The following is a 16,605-nucleotide window of genomic DNA, read 5'->3' on the forward strand; positions in this document are numbered from 1 at the left end:
TCGCGCAGCTGCGCCGCGTCCGTCGTCGCCGCGGCGAGCTCGAAGGCGACGGCCGCGGCGCCCGTCGCGAGGCGGCGGCGGGCGCTCCCGTAGGCCGTCGCGGCGGGCGCCGACGCGGCCGCGTACCCGAAGAAGTCGACGGTCGCGAGGAGAGCGTCGGAGAACGCGGCGCCGCTCTCCGCCTCGCCGTTGAAGCTCGCGGCGTCGACGTCGTTCAAGACCACGGACGCGGCGAAGACGGCGTCGACGGGCGGCGCCGGCGTCGGCGCGTAGGTCGGCGCGTCGTCCGCGGCGACGGCCGTGCCCCCGGGCGACGGCGCCTCCGACGACGGCGCCGCCGACGGCTCGGGCGCCTCCGACGACGGCGCGGCGGACGGCGCGTAGGTCGTCGGCGCGGGCGCCGGGGCCGGGGACGGGGCCGCGGTCGCCGTCGGGCACGACGACGGGTCGAGCGCGGCCGACGGCGCGTAGGTCGTCGGCGCCGCGGAGGGGCTCCGCGACGGCCGCGGCGACGGCCGCCGCGTCGAGGGCTCCGCGGACGGCGCCGCCGAGGGCGCGTAGGTCGTCGCGGCGCGCGTCGGCGGCGACGACGGCGCGGCGGTCGTCGGGGCCAGGGTCGGCGGCGGCGACGGCGTCGACGTCGTCGGCGCGAGGGTCGGCGGCGGCGACGGCGCGGCCGTCGTCGGGGCCGGGGTCGGCGCGTCGGACGTCGGCGCGCGCGCGGGCGCGCGCGAGGGCGCGCCCGTCGACGGCGCGAGGGTCGGCGTCGACGTCGTCGGCGGCCGCGTGGGCGCCGCGGACGGCGCCGGCGCGGCCGACGGCGCGTAGGTCGGGCGCGCGGTCGCCTCGGCCGTCGGCGCCGCGGACGGCGGCGGCGGCGCGGACGGCGCGTAGGCCGGCGGCGCGGGCGCGGGCGGCGCCGTCGGCGGCGCGCTCGGGTGCGCCGACGGCGGCCGCGGCGCGCGGCTCGGCGCGTAGCTCGGCGCGGCGCTCGCGTCCGCGAGCGCCGTCGGCGGCGCCGTCGGCGCGGCGCTCGGCGCGGGCGCCGTCGGCGCGGCGCTCGGCGCAGACGTCACGGCCGCGGCGGCGCTCGGCGGCCGCGTCGGCGGCGCGGACGGTTTCGCGGCGAACGGCGTCGGCGGCGCGGACGTCGGCGGCCGCGACGCCGTCGGCGCGGCCGTCGGCGCGAAGGCGACGGCGACGTCGTCGACGGCCATGTCGCCGGTCATGCCGTCGCCCGTCGTCGCGCGGATGCGCAGCCGGAGCGCGGATTCGACGACGACGGCCTCGGCGCGCCGCCAGCCGTCGCCCTGGTCTCCCGAGAGCTCCCAGAGGCCGCAGTCCCAGGAGTCGCCGAACCAGCCGTAGTCGCGCAGCGCGTCGACGGCGAGCGACCCCGTCGTCGCGCCGTACATGCTGTAGGCGAAGGACACGGCGACGTCGGCCGCCGCGAACTCCGGCGACAAAAGCTCGAAGACGACGGCCGGGTGGTTCGGGTAGGAGCTCTCGACGAAGGCGTAGCTCCCGGCGCCCGACGCGTCGCCGGACGGGCCCGTGTTCCGCGTCGTCGTGGACCCGCTCGCCCGCGCCCAGGCCGCGGAGGCGCCGTCGACGGCGGCGCCGGCGTCCCAGCCGCACCAGCCGCCGTCGAAGCCGCAGCTGACGTTCGACGCGGTCGTGACGACCGTCGGCGCCGCCGTCGGGACGGCGCTCGGGCACGTCGTCGCCCGGGCCGCGGCGAGCGGTAGGAGCCAAACGCGCATTATCGAAATGCTCGGGCTGCCGTGCTCATCGTGATTTTTGATCGGCCGTCGTAAACTTGCTTCTTCAATAATTGCTTCTTGAAAGGCTGAGATGATGCAGTGGTAAATTGCAAAGCATGGAGCTGAGCGCGCTCGTGCTTCTGACATGCATCGTCCAGACGCGATCCCTCCAGCCGCTCGGGTCCGCGAAAGAGCCCGCGCGCCGGCGCGAGACGGCCGCCGTGCTCGGCTGCGATCATAAGCTCGGCGCCGTCGCCTACGGCTACCTCCAGCGGCTCGGCGCCGTCCACGAGTCGGGCCTGCGCGAACCCGTCGCGCTCCTGAAAGGCAACATGCAACGGCGAAAGCTCTCGTCCGTGCTCTCGTCCGCGTTCCTCGGCGCGCTGAACCCGCGGCGCGCCGTCGACGTCGGCAGCGGCGCGGCGCTCGCGAGGGCCGTCTCGGACTTCGACGTCACGCGCTGCGTCGCCGGCGAGGCCGTGGCGGGATCGACGGCGCTGCTCAACGCCTGCTGCGCGTCCGGCGGCTGGGTCGGCGCCGTCGCGGTCGGCGACGAGGCCGCGGCGGCCGCGCGCGCAATGCTCGAGGACCGCTGCGGCGGGAGCCTCGTCGTCGCCGTGGAGCAAGAGTTGGAGGACTGCGGCACGTTCTGGAACTTCCACCGGGGCTGCGGGCCCCTCGACGGCCGACGGCCGCGCGTCGAGGACGCCGCGGCCGCGCTCTGCGCGGGCGCGCTCGCGCTCCCGGCGGACGAGCACGTCTACGTCGCGCCCGGCGGGGCCGACGGCGCGGCCTGGGAGTCGCCGCTCGAGGCCATGGACTGGATCCTCGAGGCGTCCGCGGTGCGCGCGCCGCCGTCCTGGGACGTCGACGCGGCGGACGCGCGCGCGGTCGACGCGACGGGGAAGCCGTGGAGCCGGTGGTAAGCTCCGAGGTCGCTACGGCGCGCGATCCCCCAGGGCGCGCGGGCCGGCCATGCCGCGCCGCTCGCTACTCGTGGTCTCCGAGGTCGTTACGGCACACGACCCCCACCAGAGCGCGCGCGGGCCGGCCCCGCCCGCGCGCTCACTTGCGCGCGCGGAGCGTGGACCAGTCGCGGTCGCTGCGGGGCTCGGGCGCGGCCGCGTGGACGCGCTCGCGCGGGGGCCCGCGGGGCGGCCCGCGGTTGCCCTTGTCGCGGTCGCCGCGCGCGTCGCCCTGGCGGTTCCAGCCGCCGCCGCCGCCCTGGCGGTGGAACTGGTGCCGCTTGTACTCCAGGGTGATGAAGTTGGGCAAATCGAGCGCGGATTTGATGACGTCGCGGATCTTGTTCGTCGCGTCCTTGTCCTCGGCGTCCGAGTTCCAGACGGCGATGATGTCCTCGTGCTGGCGCACGGACACGACGACGCCGCAGACGTGGACGCCGACGTCGCCGAACTGCTCGCCGATTAGAGCGAGGAGAAGCTCCTCGAAGTAGAGGCTCGCGAGGTTCTCGACCTTGCGGAGGCGGATGATCCACTTGCCGCCGCGCTTGTTGTGCGGGTCCTCCCAGGTCGGCGTGATGCCCTCGCGGAAGAGGTGGTAGTCCGTCACGTGCGAGTCGTTGCCCAGGTCCGCCGGCTTGACGAGGTGGTCGTAGATGCCGAAGAAGCCCTGGACGGAGTCGAAGGCGCCGATCTTGTTGATGCTGCTCGCGTAGCCCTGCGAGTCCTTGCCGCCCTCGCTCCGGTCGCGGCGCATGAAGAAGAAGGCGAAGCGGTTGTCCAGGAAGGTCGTCATGTTTTTTTTTGGTGGCGGGGCCGGTTTTCGCGCGGTTTTTTTGTGGCGTAGGTCGTGCACCGGCGGCGGCGGACGCGGCGACAAGCGCGGATGATGGGGGGGCGGTGCGGCTGTGCGCGCGGCGGTCGCGGATGCGCGCTCCGGAGCGAGTCGGCGCTCGCGAGCAAGTTAATGCCTAGTAGGGTTTTGTAAAATACGACTTTATTTCAGGATCGACGAGCTAGCGGCACCGCTCCGCCGAGCGCAGGGGTCGATCCGGGGACGTAAGGTCGTTCTGGGCCGCGCCCGCGCGTCGCGACCATGCTCGGAGTCTTTGCGCAGCTCGCGCACCGCTCGGCGGGGTCTGGCGGCGCGCGCCGATTGACACCACGTCGCGTAGCTCGTCGATCCTGAAAATAAAGTCGTGTTTTAGAAAACCCTTGCAAGCATGAAAGTCGGGCGCGGCGGATTGTTGCCGGCAACGAGCAGCGCTCTCAGCCGCATCAGAGAGCTTCGGCCGCCTCTCACGCCGTCAAACGCGTCCAACCGCGCGCCGTGCAGCGCGCGCAGCTGCGCAACGTGCTGTGCGAATCGACGACGGCGCGCACCAGAACCGCGGCCACCACCGTGGCGTTCCTCGAGCTGCTGCTCGCCGTGGCAGCCATGGGCGGCTGGATCAGCAAGCAGGTGCGCTACGCGCCGCACACGGCGCGGCGCTGGGCCGCGAACCTCAACGGGCTGTCGCCGGAGGAGGCCTACGCGCCGCTGCGGCGGACACCGGAGCTCTTCGAGTCGCTGCTGCGCGACGAGTGGTTGGCGCCGACGCTCCTCGACGTCGTGCAGGCCGCGCGGCGCGGCCAGTGCCACAGGGATCTGCGCGAAGAGGCGCCGGGCGTCTTCTCCTTCGCCATGTTCAGCGACGCGTTCTGCCGCGACTTTCTGCAGGAGGTCGACGGCTACATGGACTCGGGGCTGCCCATCCGGCGGCCCAACAGCATGAACAACTACGGGTTGATCGTCAACGAGATCGGCATGTTGGACGTCATCAGCGAGCTCCAGCGGGAGGTGCTCTGGCCCATCGCGCGGTCCCTCTGGCCCAAGGAAGGCAGCGCGTTCCACGCGCACCACTCCTTCATGGTGCAGTACCGCAAAACGGAGGACCCCGGGCTCGACATGCACACGGACGACAGCGACGTCACCTTCAACGTCTGCCTCGGCGAAGTCTTCGCCGGCGCGGGGCTTACTTTTTGCGGCGGCGTCGGGACCCCGGACCACCGCCAGCGCGCGCCGGCGTCCGTCGAGATCGTAGATGCGCCGGGAAACCCGTCACAGGTTCGCGTTCCAGTACGAGCACGTCAAGGGCCGCGCGGTCGTGCACCTCGGGTCCAAGCGGCACGGGGCCGACGACATCTCGAGCGGCACGCGGCGCAACCTCATCATCTGGAACCACAACCGGAACTGGCGCGCGTCGGCCGAGTACGAGACGCGCATGCAGCGCTACCGCCGCGAGTCCGCCGCGCCGGACGCGCGCTGCCTCTCCTACACGCACGACCGCGACTTCGCCGAGTTCAAGCCCTACCCGCCGGGCAAGGAGGAGTTCGCGGAGCGCGCCTGGTGCCCGCCGCAGCGCGCGTGCTACGACCGGATGAAGTAAACAGCGGGTGCTTTGTTAAAGTTCGGAGTCGTGCGATTCGCCGAAATGCGGGACGCGAACGAGCCGGGGCATCTTAGTTTAGGCGCGCTTGCTCTTGGCGTAGTAGGCCGCGGCGCCGCCCGTGAGCGCGGCGCAGATGGCGGCGAACTCGATGACGAGGTTGCCGAGGAGCCAGTAGTCCATGCCGCCGACGCCCTTCGGCGGCTGCGGCTCCCCGCTCGGCGGCGCGACGCCCGCGATGCAGATGCCCGCGATGAAGTCCCAGCAGCCGAAGAAGAGAAACCCCATCACGAGCGCGTAGACCTGGGGCCCGGTCCGCGTCGCCGCGAGCCAGCAGTACCAGGGCGCCACGAGGCCGACGATGCCGTCGCCCGTGAGCGGCACGAGCCAGGGGAAGGGGAACGACGGCTCGCCGGACCCGCCCATGTTCGGGTAGAGCGCGAAGCCGACCAGGCGGTACGTCTGCCAGCCGAGGACGACGACGACGAACTTGACCGCCGCGGGCTTGGGGCCGGCGGCCCGGGACGCCGTCGACGTGAGCGCGAAGGCGACCGGCGGTAGGAACGCCATGAGGCCGAAGACGGCGCCGAGCAGCTTGACGTAGTCGTCGCCGACGTGCTTGACGATCGGCAGCGGGAAGGTCTCGTAGAGATCGGTGGAGGCCATCGTTGTCGGTCGCGGCCGTCGACGCGCGCGCTGCTGTTTCTGTGGCAATTGTTCTGTGGACACTGTTCGAGCCGGCTGCCGAGTCCGAAGTGGGCTGCCGAACGGGCCCCTGCGCGACGGTCCGGCCCCGGGACGGGGGGCGGGGACGGCGGGCACGGGGGTTCCGGCACGGTAAATGCGCTCAGGGCACGCGGCCCGGCACGGGCCCGGCACGCGGCACGGCACTCGGCACGGGCCCCGGGCACGGGCCGGGCACGGGCCGGGGAGGCCCGGCACGGGCCCGGCACGGGGCCCCGGGCACGGCCCGGGCACGGGCCGGGGACGTGGCCGGGGACCGCGGCACGCACCGTCGCGCAGGGGCCCCTTGCCGACGCGGACACGCGGACAAAATGTGGGCAAGAAAGGGTCGGAGCGCGTCGTCGCGGTCGCAGAGGTCGCGAGCGCGTTCCTCGGCGCGGCGGCCCGAGGAGCCGCGGAGTCGTAGTGCTATTTACAGGCATGTGCACGCAAAAAGGGCGGGGCAAAGGGGGGAACGCCGCGGCGTCGTGGTGCGGCGGCGGGCGGGGTTCGACTAGGCGCCGCGGGGTCGCGGGCGGCGTGTATGTCCAGCGGCCGGCGCCCTAGGCGGCGATGGGGTAGGAGGCGAAGTTGGCGACGCCGCAGGCGTTGACGCCGCGCTCGAGGCGCATGTAGCCGGACTCGCCCCAGGTCGTGCCCCACGAGTTGCGGATCCACCAGTAGTCGACGCCGTCGTCCGTGCCGTAGCCGACGATGGCGACGCCGTGGTCCGCGTGGGTCGGGTCCGAGGAGCAGCCGAGGATGGACCGGGGCTTGAGGATGCCCCCGGAATAGAGCTGCCACTGCTTGGAAGCGTCGAGCGCGATGGACACGGGCCCCGCGTTCGCGAGCGCGTCCGCGAGCGCGACCTCGTCGCCGACGGCGACGTCGGTCCAGTTCGAGATCGTCGCGCCGACGTTGGCCTTGTCGAAGGCGCAGGTGCCGTCCTTGCCCGTGTAGCCGTAGGAGGCCTCCGTGTCGATGCCGCCGTCCTGGTTCTTGATGATGTAGTCGAACGCGTTGTCCATGAGCCCGCCGGAGCAGCCCATGCAGCACTCGTCGCCGCCGTCGATCTGGTCCTTCTTCACGCAGTCCACGAGGTTCTGCTCGGAAAGCGTCACGAGCTTGCCCGTCTTCCGGGCCGCCGCGCCCTCGATGGACACCACGGTGGAGAACGTCCAGCAGGAGCCGCAGGAGCCCTGGTTCTTGATGTCGGCGACGACGCCCTCCGTGCGCCAGTCGACGGCCGTCGGCGCGGCCTTGTCGGAGACCTCGTGCGTCGCGCCGGCCTGCGACGGCTTCGGGCGGCTGTGGAGCTTCTGGTACGACGCGAACTCCTCGGCCGTCCAGTCCGCGAACTGGTTGTCGAGGCCCAGGGCGAAGCCCTCGGCCTTGGCGTCGTGCTCGAGGACGATCTTCGCGTTCTGGGCGAAGACCGTGAGCCGGTGGGCCCATTCCTCGACGGTCTCGTACGTCTTCTCGAATTTGGTCATGAAGGTCATGAAGGCCTCGTGGACGGCCTCGACGTCGGTCTCGCCGGCGGCGCGGCAGGGGTGCGTGCGCACGCAGTCCTCGGCCGTGGACACGGAGCAGCAGGCCGGGGACGGGTTCCAGATGCCGTGGCCGTCGGCGCCGAGCATGTGCTGCTGCTGCGCGGAAACGCCGGGGAGGAGCGCGAGGGCGAGGGCGAGCTTCATGGTTCTGGTTTAAAACCTAGGGAGACCGGAGGTGAATGGGGGGCGCGGGGCGGGCGTGGGTTTGTGGCGCGGGGCAGGGGACGTGAGGTGGCGCGGAGGCGCGGGGCGGGCGTGGGTTTGTGGCGCGGGGAAGGGGACGTGAGGTGGCGCGGAAGGTTTGAGTTTTGGGGGCGTTCCGAGGCGGGCCGGGGGCGCGCCGGGGCGCGGGGCGGGGCGCGCGCGGGGTCGGGGCGGGGGCGGGCGGGGCGTCGGGCCCCGAGGCGGGCGGGGCGGCGCGCACGACTCACGAGTCGATCCGGAACACGGCGGCGTGCGGGTGCTCGAGCCGACCAACCAAAACACAGCGGCAATTCCGCTGCAGCACCTCCGTCCTTGAACCCCAAAAAGTACGTACTCGTGACGTAAAAGCGCGGATGTAGCATGGCGCTTGACACGAAGGCGGTTCGCGGCGCGTGGAACCGTGACAACGAAACAACACAGCACCAACTCCGTTGGACGCCGACACCAAACGCCGCCGCGGCGATGCGGTGGCTCCTTCCCACACTAATAACGCTCCCGTTGGTCCAAGGCGTCTGGGACACAACACCAACCGAGGCGCGGGGCGGCTGCCCGTCGGTCTACGTCTACGACCTGCCGCAGCTCTGGGACGTGCGCGTGCCCCTCGACGAGCTGCGCAACGTGAGCGGCAAGTTCGTCTTCGGCCGCCCCTGCGACGGCGGCATCCCCGAGGAGTTCGACACCGATCAGTGCGAAATCCCCGAACAATTTCGACGACCAATCGTGTCTTCCCCCCCAGGTACGCCATGCCGCTCATCGTACTCTGGCGCCTGCTGCGGTCGCGGCGCTGCCCGCGCGCGTTGAATCCGGAAACCGCGGACCTGTTTTTGGTGCCGACGTGGCCGGGCCGGTCGAAGCAGCCCTGGCACCCGGTCTGCAGCCAGCGGGCCAACGCCGAGGCCATGGAAACCCTCGCGCACCTCAGTGCGACGACGGCCCACCGCCACTTCTTCCTCGTCGGCAAGGGCCACGTGAAGCCCAACAAGTGGTGCGACGCGTGGTGGCGGGCCCCGGCGGGCCTGCTGCGGCGCGCGATGCGCTTCGCCTACTCGAGCGGCTACGCCATGGTGCCGGGCAAGAACCGCACGGGCTACGGGCCGAAGCGCCTCGACGACGACGCCGTCGCGGCGGCGATGGCCGCCGACGCCGCGAGCGACGACGGCGACTACCCCCACCTCCACAGCGTGCCCTACGCGTCGTCCATCCACGGCACGCACCGCCGCGGCGCGCGGCCCTGGGACCGCGCCGACGGCGCGCCGTCGCGGTTCTTAGCGGCCTACGTGGGCACGCCCCACGCGGACATGCCCTTCGCCGCGGCGCGCGCGCGGCTCGCCGCAGAGTGCGCCGCGGACGGCGCCTGCGGCGGCATGGACGTCCGCGCGGCCAAGGAGACGGTCAGGGCGGCGCCGCGCCACTTCTGCGGCCTCAACGCGTCGACGCGCGCGGCGACGTTTTGTTTGGAGCCCGGCGGCGACAGCCCCTACCGCAAGGGCTTCTACGACGCCATGCTCACGGGCTGCGTCCCCGTCGTCTTCGGCCTCTACAACGCGCGCGTCGCGCCCTGGTTCGTGCCCCGGAACGCGCTCGTCGTCGTCAACGAGACCGCGTACCTCGGCGGCGCGTTCAACGTGCTCGACCTGCTCCGCGCCGTGCCGCCCGCGCGCGTCGCCGCCATGCGCGCGGCGCTCCGCGACGGGGCCCACAGGCTCCAGTACGCCGCCGCGGACGCGCCCGGCGACGCGTTCGAGACGCTCCTCCGCGGCGCGTTCGACGCGGCCAAAAAGCGGCACCGGGACCTCGGCCTCCCCCTCGTCTGACCTTGTTTCTGTGTGGATCACCTTAGACGACGGGGATGCCGCTCATCTGCACCTCCGTCGCCGCGCCCTCGTCGACGGCGGGGGCCGCGTGGCCGCAGAAGGGGAGCGCGAGGAGGTACTTGACGTAGAGGCGCCAGACGTCGCCGAGGGTGATCTCCGCCGGGTCGCTGGATTTGCTCGCGGAGCAGGCGAAGAGCCAGGCGACGGCGCCGCAGAGGAGGAACGGCGGCGCGGCCAGCGCCGCGCAGCCCGCGTCGCATCCCGCCGCGGCGTTCGGGTGGTCCCCGACGTCGGCCCTGGACACGCCGAGCGCGCCGACGCAGGTCGGGTAGGCCGGCTGGTCTTCCGGGATGTCGGCCCACGCCTCGAAGGCGTCGTGCGCCGAGAAGACGGCGTCGTCGCGGGGCGGGATGACGACCCTGAGCTCCTCGGGCACGGGATCCGGCACGATGGCGGGGATGCCGCGGCCGTCGGGCGCCTTGGCGACGAGCGTCGCGCCGGCGGGCGTGCCCGGCGGCACGGGGATCACGACCGACGCCTGCAACTCGAGCTCGACCATGATCCGATCGCAGCTGGCGGCGCAGAAGCGAGTCGGGGCAGCGACGGAACGTAAACCGCACCACGGACTGTAAAAGGCACCTTTACCGGGGCTGCGTGGCGTATGCGGCCCGACCTCCATCGACGATGGAGGACGGACTGTAAAAGGCAGCTCTACCGGGGACATCAATCGACGATGGAGGTGCCCTGGGCCGTGCTCGCCGTCGCGCTGGGCTGCGGCGTCGTCGCCTTCTTCTTCCAGCTCTGGCTCGAGAGCGCCCTCGAGCGCCTCACGGAGGCCCAGCGGACGCGCGTGCGGTCCCTCGCGGCGACGACCTTCATCTTCGCCGTCGTCGCCGTGCGCATCTACCGCGACTACGCGCTCGCGCACGCGCACCGCGGCCACAACGTCGACGACGACGCCTGCTGCGACGACGACGGCGACGGCTACGCGCGCTACCGCCGCTACAACCTCTCGGACGCGCGGAAGCGCGGCATCAAGGACGACTTCATGGCGCGGTCCTGGATGCTGCGGCACAACAAGCCCATGCGCGGCGACGACTGGGTCATCGAGAACTGCACCTACGGCAACTCCGTGCGGCGCGGCGCGTACCGATCGTTCGCGGCCGCGGAGAGGCCCGCGCCCGCGCCCAAGAAGCGGCGAAAGCGCGTCGCCGCGCCGGTGATCAACTTCGTGCACGTCGGCAAGGCCGGCGGCGGCACGGTCGTGCGCTTCCTGGAGGACAACGGCCTGAGCTTCAACCACTTCCACGCGCGCGCGCGGCGCCGTCCGAAAAAACGCGCGCGACGCCGACGGCCCCGCAGGTGCCGGACCGGCCCGGCCCGTCGACGCCGGGCCACCACTACTTGATCACCGTGCGCGACCCCGTGGCGCGCACGATCAGCGCCTTCAACTGGCGCCACCCCTGCGGCGGCGGCGGCGGCCACAACCTCGGCGATCGCACGAAGCACTCCATGGACCGCTGGGAGCTCAAGTTCTACACGTGCTTCGAGACCGTCGACGCCTTCGCGGCGGCCCTGGATCCCGGCCGGAACGACACCTGCGGCGAGCTCGCGACGCAGGTCTTCGCGCCGGAGCGGCCGGGCCACATCTCCCACGGCCTCGCGTTCTACCCTGTGTGGAAATCAAATCTTCAACACGACTTCAATGTGCTCGTATGCGACCGTTTCGACGCAATCTCTTCGACTGTGCTTCGAGAACTCGACGAGAGCAATCGATTCGTCCAAAAATCAGCCGAATCGACTTCGATTTGACCGAGCTAGAGAACTTCAAAGTTTGGCCCCGACGTCCCAGCTCACTGGTTGATTTCCACACAGGTTCTACCTCGCGGACGTCGGCGCGGCGCTGCGGGACCTGGCGCGCACGTCTGTGTACCTCATCCGCCAGGAGAGCCTGCAGGCGGACGTCGACGGCGTCGCGGCCTGGCTGAAGGTCGACCCGGAACTGCTGAACACGACGCTGCCCCACGCGCACACGGGCTACCCCCGCGAGGGCGACGCGGCGCTGGCGCCGGCGCATCGCGCCTTCCTGGAGGCGTACCTCGACGACGAGGTCGCGTACCTCGCGGCGCTGGAGAACCACGCGGCCAACGGCCGGGGGCCCAAGGCCGTCAAGCGGCGCGCGGGCTTACCGGGGGGCGGGTAATCTACAACAGGTCGTCCTCGTCCATGGGCGAGTCGGGTAATCTACAGCAGGTCGTCCTCGTCCATGGGCGAGTCGGGCCGCGACTGGGGCGCCTCGGGCGCCTCGACCTCGAAGTCGCGCACGCCGGGCGACTCGGGCTCCTCGAGCTCGAGCTTGCTGTCGTCGAGGCGGCTGGCCTCGAGGCAGCCCGCCCACTCGGCCGCGGTCTCCGGGTGGAGCGCGGCGCCGACGTGCGCGGCGCGCCGCAGGTGGAGGCCCGCGCCGGCGTCGTCGCCCGACGCCGCGCAGCAGGCGCCGAGGTTCATGAGCGTCGCGAGGACCGTAAAGTGGTCCGGGCCGTGCCACTTCTCGAAGCCCGCGAGCGCGCGCGCCATGTGCCTCTGCGCCGCGGCGTGGTCGCCGAGCGCGGCGCAGGCGTTGCCCAGGTTCGCGAGCGTCGTCGCGATCTCCGGGTGGTCTTTGTCGTGTTCGAAGCGCGCGCGCTTGATGCGGAGCGCGTGCAGGAGCAGCGCCTTCTTCTGCTCGAATTCGCCGAGCGCGCCGCGCGCGTTGGCGAGGTTCGTCAGCGCGACGGCGAGCGCCAGGTCGTGGCCCCCGCCGTCGCCCCGGTCCGTCGCGTTCCAGTGGTCCGGGTCGCCGCAGGCGCCGAAGACGTCGACGGCCATCTCGAGCGCGGCCGCGGCCGCCGCGGCGTCGCCCCGCTGGAAGCAGGCGACGCCCAGCGCCGCCAGGGCGTGGGCGTGCTCGCGCCGGCCGGAGGGGCCCATGTCCCCCGGCAGCGCCTCGAAGACGGCGAGCGCCTCCTCCGCGAAGCGCTGGGCCATCGCCGGCGCGTCGAGGCGCCCCCACGCCTGGGCAGCACGAGCGTGATTCAACGTCGCTTCAACGTGAGTGTTCCGCGCGCGCGCGTCACGAGAAAAACATCCACGCGTCGAGACCGTTCCGAGAGATGATCGCTCGTCCAAAAATCAGCCGAAACGAGTGGAAACTGGCCGAGATCGGAGCCTTTGAAGTTGGGCATCTCGCTCTCTCGTGCCGCCCTGCCCCGCGCGCGCGCGAGGTCCCCGAGGGTCCCCGCGACCTCGAAGGGCTCGCGCCGCGCCTCGAAGATGGCGTGGGCCCGCTCCAGGCTCTCGACGGCGCCGCGGAAGTCGCCCGCGGCGTCGCGCGCGCGCGCGTCGTCGCGCAGCGCGGCCGCGAGGGGCAGCCCGTCCGGGCCCCCGGCCGCGCGGGCGGCGGCGAGCGCCGCGTCGCAGCTCAGGCGCATGACCCGGGCCGCGGCGACGCCCGCGGGCACCGGCGGGGGCGGCCGGTTCTCCGGCAGCGCCGCCGCGTAGGCGGCGGCGGCGTCCTCGAGGCCCAGGGTGTCCAGGTGGCGGCCCAGGTCCGGCGCCCAGGCGCGCACGACGTCCTCGAGGGGCGGCGGGGCGGCGGCGGCGAGCTCCGGCCGCCGATGCGCCATGGCACCGCTGCCCCGCGCCGACGAGGCAAGGGGCCAAGGCCGATCCAGGGAGTTCACAGTCGGAGTTCTCCGTCGGCGTCTGTCATCTCGCGAAGCAACGGAAGGGCATCCTGCAACAAGCGTGACGGGCAGGGCTCGATTGGCTCCAGGATTCGTTTCTGCCAGATGGCCTAATTTGAACGCGCGATCTCCCAACGAATGGCGGGCGGCGATTCTTGAACTCGACGGGTAAACGCCCAAAAACTGTCAAAGGTGAAAGGTGCGGAAGATGATGCCGCGCGGCGCGCGCGCGCGCCCCGCGCGCGAGCCGGCGCTCCGGCCGGCGGAGTTTCGGGCCCGGGCGACCGCGGCCCGCACATCCCCGGCCGGCCGCGCGCCCGCGGCCCGGCGGCCGGGCGGGGCGCCGGCGGGCGGCGCCTTAAGCGGCGCCGAGCCCCCCGGGCCGACGGTGAAGTGAGCGAAAGCTGAAGATATTGTGACATGTAGCCAAAACGAACCCAGCGCGGCGGCGGCCGTGGAGCGGGCCGTGGATAGCGGCGGAGGAAATCCTGCTTCTCTGGCATCGGTGGCCGGCGACCTCGCATCGGCGCATCCGCTGCCCGGCCGCGGCGCGACGCCCGAGTCGCGCTCCCGGCGCGCGCGCCTCGACCAAAAGGCTGCCCACCGCTGAGCCGCCCGGGAGGCGCGCTGAGCCCTCGGCGACGATGGGCGTCGAGTCCTGCGAGCCGGTGACGGTCCAGCTCGACGCGCTGCTGCGGGCGCTCCAGCCGTCGCGCCAGTCCGAGGAGCGGCGCGGCGCCGTCTTCGGCTTCGTCGACGAGGTCCTGCGGAAGCAGTTCGAGCGGACGACGGCGTCGGCCGTCGAGCCGTTCGCCACCGGGTCCTTCCTGAGCAAGACCTACCTCCCGGACAGCGACCTCGACCTCACGATCATCCACCCCGTCGGGTCGCCCGCCGACGGCTCGCGGAGCGCCGGCTGCTCCGACGACAGCTCGAGCCTCTCGAGTCGGACGAACTCCGTGTCGAGCGTCACGGACGACTTCCGGGAGGCGCGCGACGAGGAAGATAGTTGGGTCATGCTCGCCAACGAGGCGCTGTGCCGCAGCGCCCTCGCCAAGGGCCGCGCCTCCCCCGAGGCCATGGACATCCGCAACGTGACATTGGTGAACGCTAGGACGACGGTCGTGAACTGCCTCGTGCTCAACATCCCCGTGGACGTCACGGCGAACCACGTCGAGTCCGTCGCGGCGCAGCTGCTGCTCGAGGAGACGGACCGCGCCGTGGGGCAAGAACATCTTTTCAAGCGCACGGTGCTCTTGGTGAAGGCGTGGTGCCGCCACGAGAGCTGCCGCTACGGCGACGGCGTCACGGTGCTGAGCTCGCGCACGGGCCACCTGTCGACGCACGCCATCAACGTCATGGTCGCCTGCCTCTTCGTGGATAAGCACCTGGGCGACCTCGGCGCCATGCACCCCATCCACATGTTGGCGCGATTCCTCAACGTCTACGCGTCGCTCGACTGGACCAGGGAGAAGCTCACGCTCCTCGGCGACGACGACGACGTCGACGACGACACCGCCGCGGGCCGCCCCGTGCGCACGGCCGTCCGGGCGCTCTGCGCGACGCTCCAGTCGACGCTCCGCGAGGCCGCGCACCGCGCGGCGCCGCGCGAGTTCGAGGCGCGCTGCTGCAACGTCGAGGACCCCCTCGTGCCGACGAACAATTTGGGGTTGTGCGTCTCGGCCAAGGGCCTCCACCAGATCCGCAAGGCCTTCGCCGGGGGCTGGAAGCACCTCCAGGAGCTCATGGCCTGGGCCGCGGGCGACGGTGCGACGGACGCGCCCGTGCCCGGTGCCCCGCTGCCCGCGCCGACGCCGCCGGGCGTCGCGCCGCGGCCCGCGCCGCCGCCGGCGGCGCCGGCGGGCGACGGCGGCGCGTCGCCCTGGTTCGCGAACGAGTTCTTCAGCCAGACCATCGCCGCCTACGTCTTCGCGCGCGCGGACCTCATGAACCACCCCTGCCAGCGCTGGGGCGTCGCCCGGGCCTGCCCGCCGTCGCCGGCGAGCGCGACGGACTTGTTGAGCGGCGACCTCGAGTTCATGCGCGTCGCGCTCGCGCGCGCCGTCGACCTGGCCCGGGCCCACGACCGCCGGGGCGGCGACGCGTCGCCGCGGTCCGCGGGCCGCGCGCTGCCGCCGCCCCTGGGCATGCCGCCCAAGGGCCCCTTCGTCGGCCCGCGGTCGCGGCGCCGCGCGCCCTCGACGGCGTCGGCCGCCTCGTCCAAGACGGCCGGCGACGAGCCGCCGCCGCCGCACCGGCGCCGCCGCGCGAAGCGCGGGTCCGAGTCGTCGTCGTCGACGGCCGACGAGGCGACGGAGTCGCCGTCGGCGAGCCCGACGTCGAGCCGCGTCGGCTCCAAGGCGCCGTCCGTCGACGGCGAGACCGCGTCCGTCGCCGCCGCCGTCAACGAATCCGAGGCCGCGCCGCCGTCGAAGATGGTCGTCGTCGCCGACGACGACGACGACGACGAGCTCGCCCTCGCCGCGGCGCCCGACGAGCCCAAGGAGAAGAACTCGCCCGTGAGCGTCGGCGCGCCGGACCTGTTCCGCGACGCCGCGAAGACGCCGGAGCCCCGCGACGACCCGGCCGCGGCGCTGGCCCTCGACGCGCTCCTCGACGACGCCGTCGCCGAGGAGGTCTGGGCGTCGGCCCTCGAGACCTTTGTGAGCGCCCGGGACCAGTTCGACGCCGAGGAGAAGCACCGCTGCTCCCTCGGCGACGCGGCCGCGGCCGCGATGGCGCGCGTCCCGCCGGAGGCCGCGGCCGCGGAGTCGAGCTCCGGCGGCTTCGCGGGCCTCCTCGCCGAGGACGACGGCGACGCCCAGAGCGTGTCGACCAAGGGCGACACGTCCGCCGACGACGACGACGACGCCGCGGCCGCCGTCGACGCCGCGCCGCCGGCGCCGCCGGCGCCGGCGAAGAAGCCCGCGAGGACGCCGGCGGCGGCGAAGAAGGCCAAGGGCAAGAAGAAGGCGTCGCCGCCGCCGCCGGCCGCGAAGAAGGCGCCGCCGCCGCCGCCGCCGAAGAAGGAGGCCGCGCCGAAGGCCGCGCCGAAGGCCGCGGCGCCGCCGCCGGTCAAGGCGTCGCCGCCGCCGCCCGCGAAGAAGGTCGTCCACGTCGTGAGCCGCCACTCGAGCGCCATCCCGCGCAAGGTCGTCGACGAGTCCGACGCGGCCATCGTGCCCATGGCCCTGAGGCCCCTCGGCGGCCTCTTCTCGTCCGGCGGCGCCGCGGCGCGCGCGCCCGCGCGGAACTGCTCCTTCGCGGCCTGCCACACGTCGTCGGCGTCGTCGGCGGCGGACCCGACGGTCTTCGAGCGCGTGCCCACCGTCGCGCCCAAGGAGGTGCGCTCCGCGAGCCGCAAGGAGGTGAAAGCGACCGGCGCGGACGCCGCGAAGCCCATCGGCGACGAGTGGCTCCCCGAGCGGCTCC

At 72.9% G+C, this 16,605-nt stretch overlaps 5 protein-coding genes across 5 annotated transcripts; 2 read left to right on the plus strand and 3 right to left on the minus strand.

Annotated features, from left to right (window-relative positions):
• Positions 1-3,002: 3,002 nt before the first annotated feature.
• AURANDRAFT_6174 (hypothetical protein) lies at positions 3,003-3,509 on the minus strand (the record flags this gene model as incomplete). Its single annotated transcript, XM_009039886.1, has 1 exon — positions 3,003-3,509. A coding segment is annotated over one exon (507 nt), but the record flags the coding sequence as incomplete, so codon positions are not given.
• A 654-nt stretch (positions 3,510-4,163) lies between these two features.
• AURANDRAFT_28306 (putative 2OG-Fe(II) oxidoreductase like-protein) lies at positions 4,164-5,154 on the plus strand (the record flags this gene model as incomplete). The annotated part of the gene is made up of 2 exons (XM_009039940.1): positions 4,164-4,757; positions 4,810-5,154. The coding sequence occupies 2 exons, from the start codon at positions 4,164-4,166 to the stop codon at positions 5,152-5,154; spliced, it is 939 nt and encodes a 312-aa protein (XP_009038188.1).
• A 1,140-nt stretch (positions 5,155-6,294) lies between these two features.
• On the minus strand, positions 6,295-7,890 carry AURANDRAFT_54023 (hypothetical protein; the record flags this gene model as incomplete). The annotated part of the gene is made up of 2 exons (XM_009040101.1): positions 6,295-7,590; positions 7,862-7,890. The coding sequence occupies one exon, from the start codon at positions 7,572-7,574 to the stop codon at positions 6,441-6,443; it is 1,134 nt and encodes a 377-aa protein (XP_009038349.1).
• A 206-nt stretch (positions 7,891-8,096) lies between these two features.
• AURANDRAFT_65138 (hypothetical protein) lies at positions 8,097-10,856 on the plus strand (the record flags this gene model as incomplete). The annotated part of the gene is made up of 3 exons (XM_009039941.1): positions 8,097-8,320; positions 8,371-9,442; positions 10,188-10,856. The coding sequence occupies 3 exons, from the start codon at positions 8,097-8,099 to the stop codon at positions 10,854-10,856; spliced, it is 1,965 nt and encodes a 654-aa protein (XP_009038189.1).
• An 836-nt stretch (positions 10,857-11,692) lies between these two features.
• On the minus strand, positions 11,693-13,113 carry AURANDRAFT_65139 (hypothetical protein; the record flags this gene model as incomplete). The annotated part of the gene is made up of 2 exons (XM_009040100.1): positions 11,693-12,502; positions 12,733-13,113. 2 exons carry the CDS (start codon positions 13,111-13,113, stop codon positions 11,693-11,695), a joined length of 1,191 nt encoding a protein of 396 aa, XP_009038348.1.
• Positions 13,114-16,605: the final 3,492 nt, after the last annotated feature.

This window comes from Aureococcus anophagefferens, assembly GCF_000186865.1.
Source record: "Aureococcus anophagefferens unplaced genomic scaffold AURANscaffold_13, whole genome shotgun sequence".
Classification (NCBI taxonomy): Eukaryota; class Pelagophyceae; order Pelagomonadales; family Pelagomonadaceae; genus Aureococcus; species Aureococcus anophagefferens.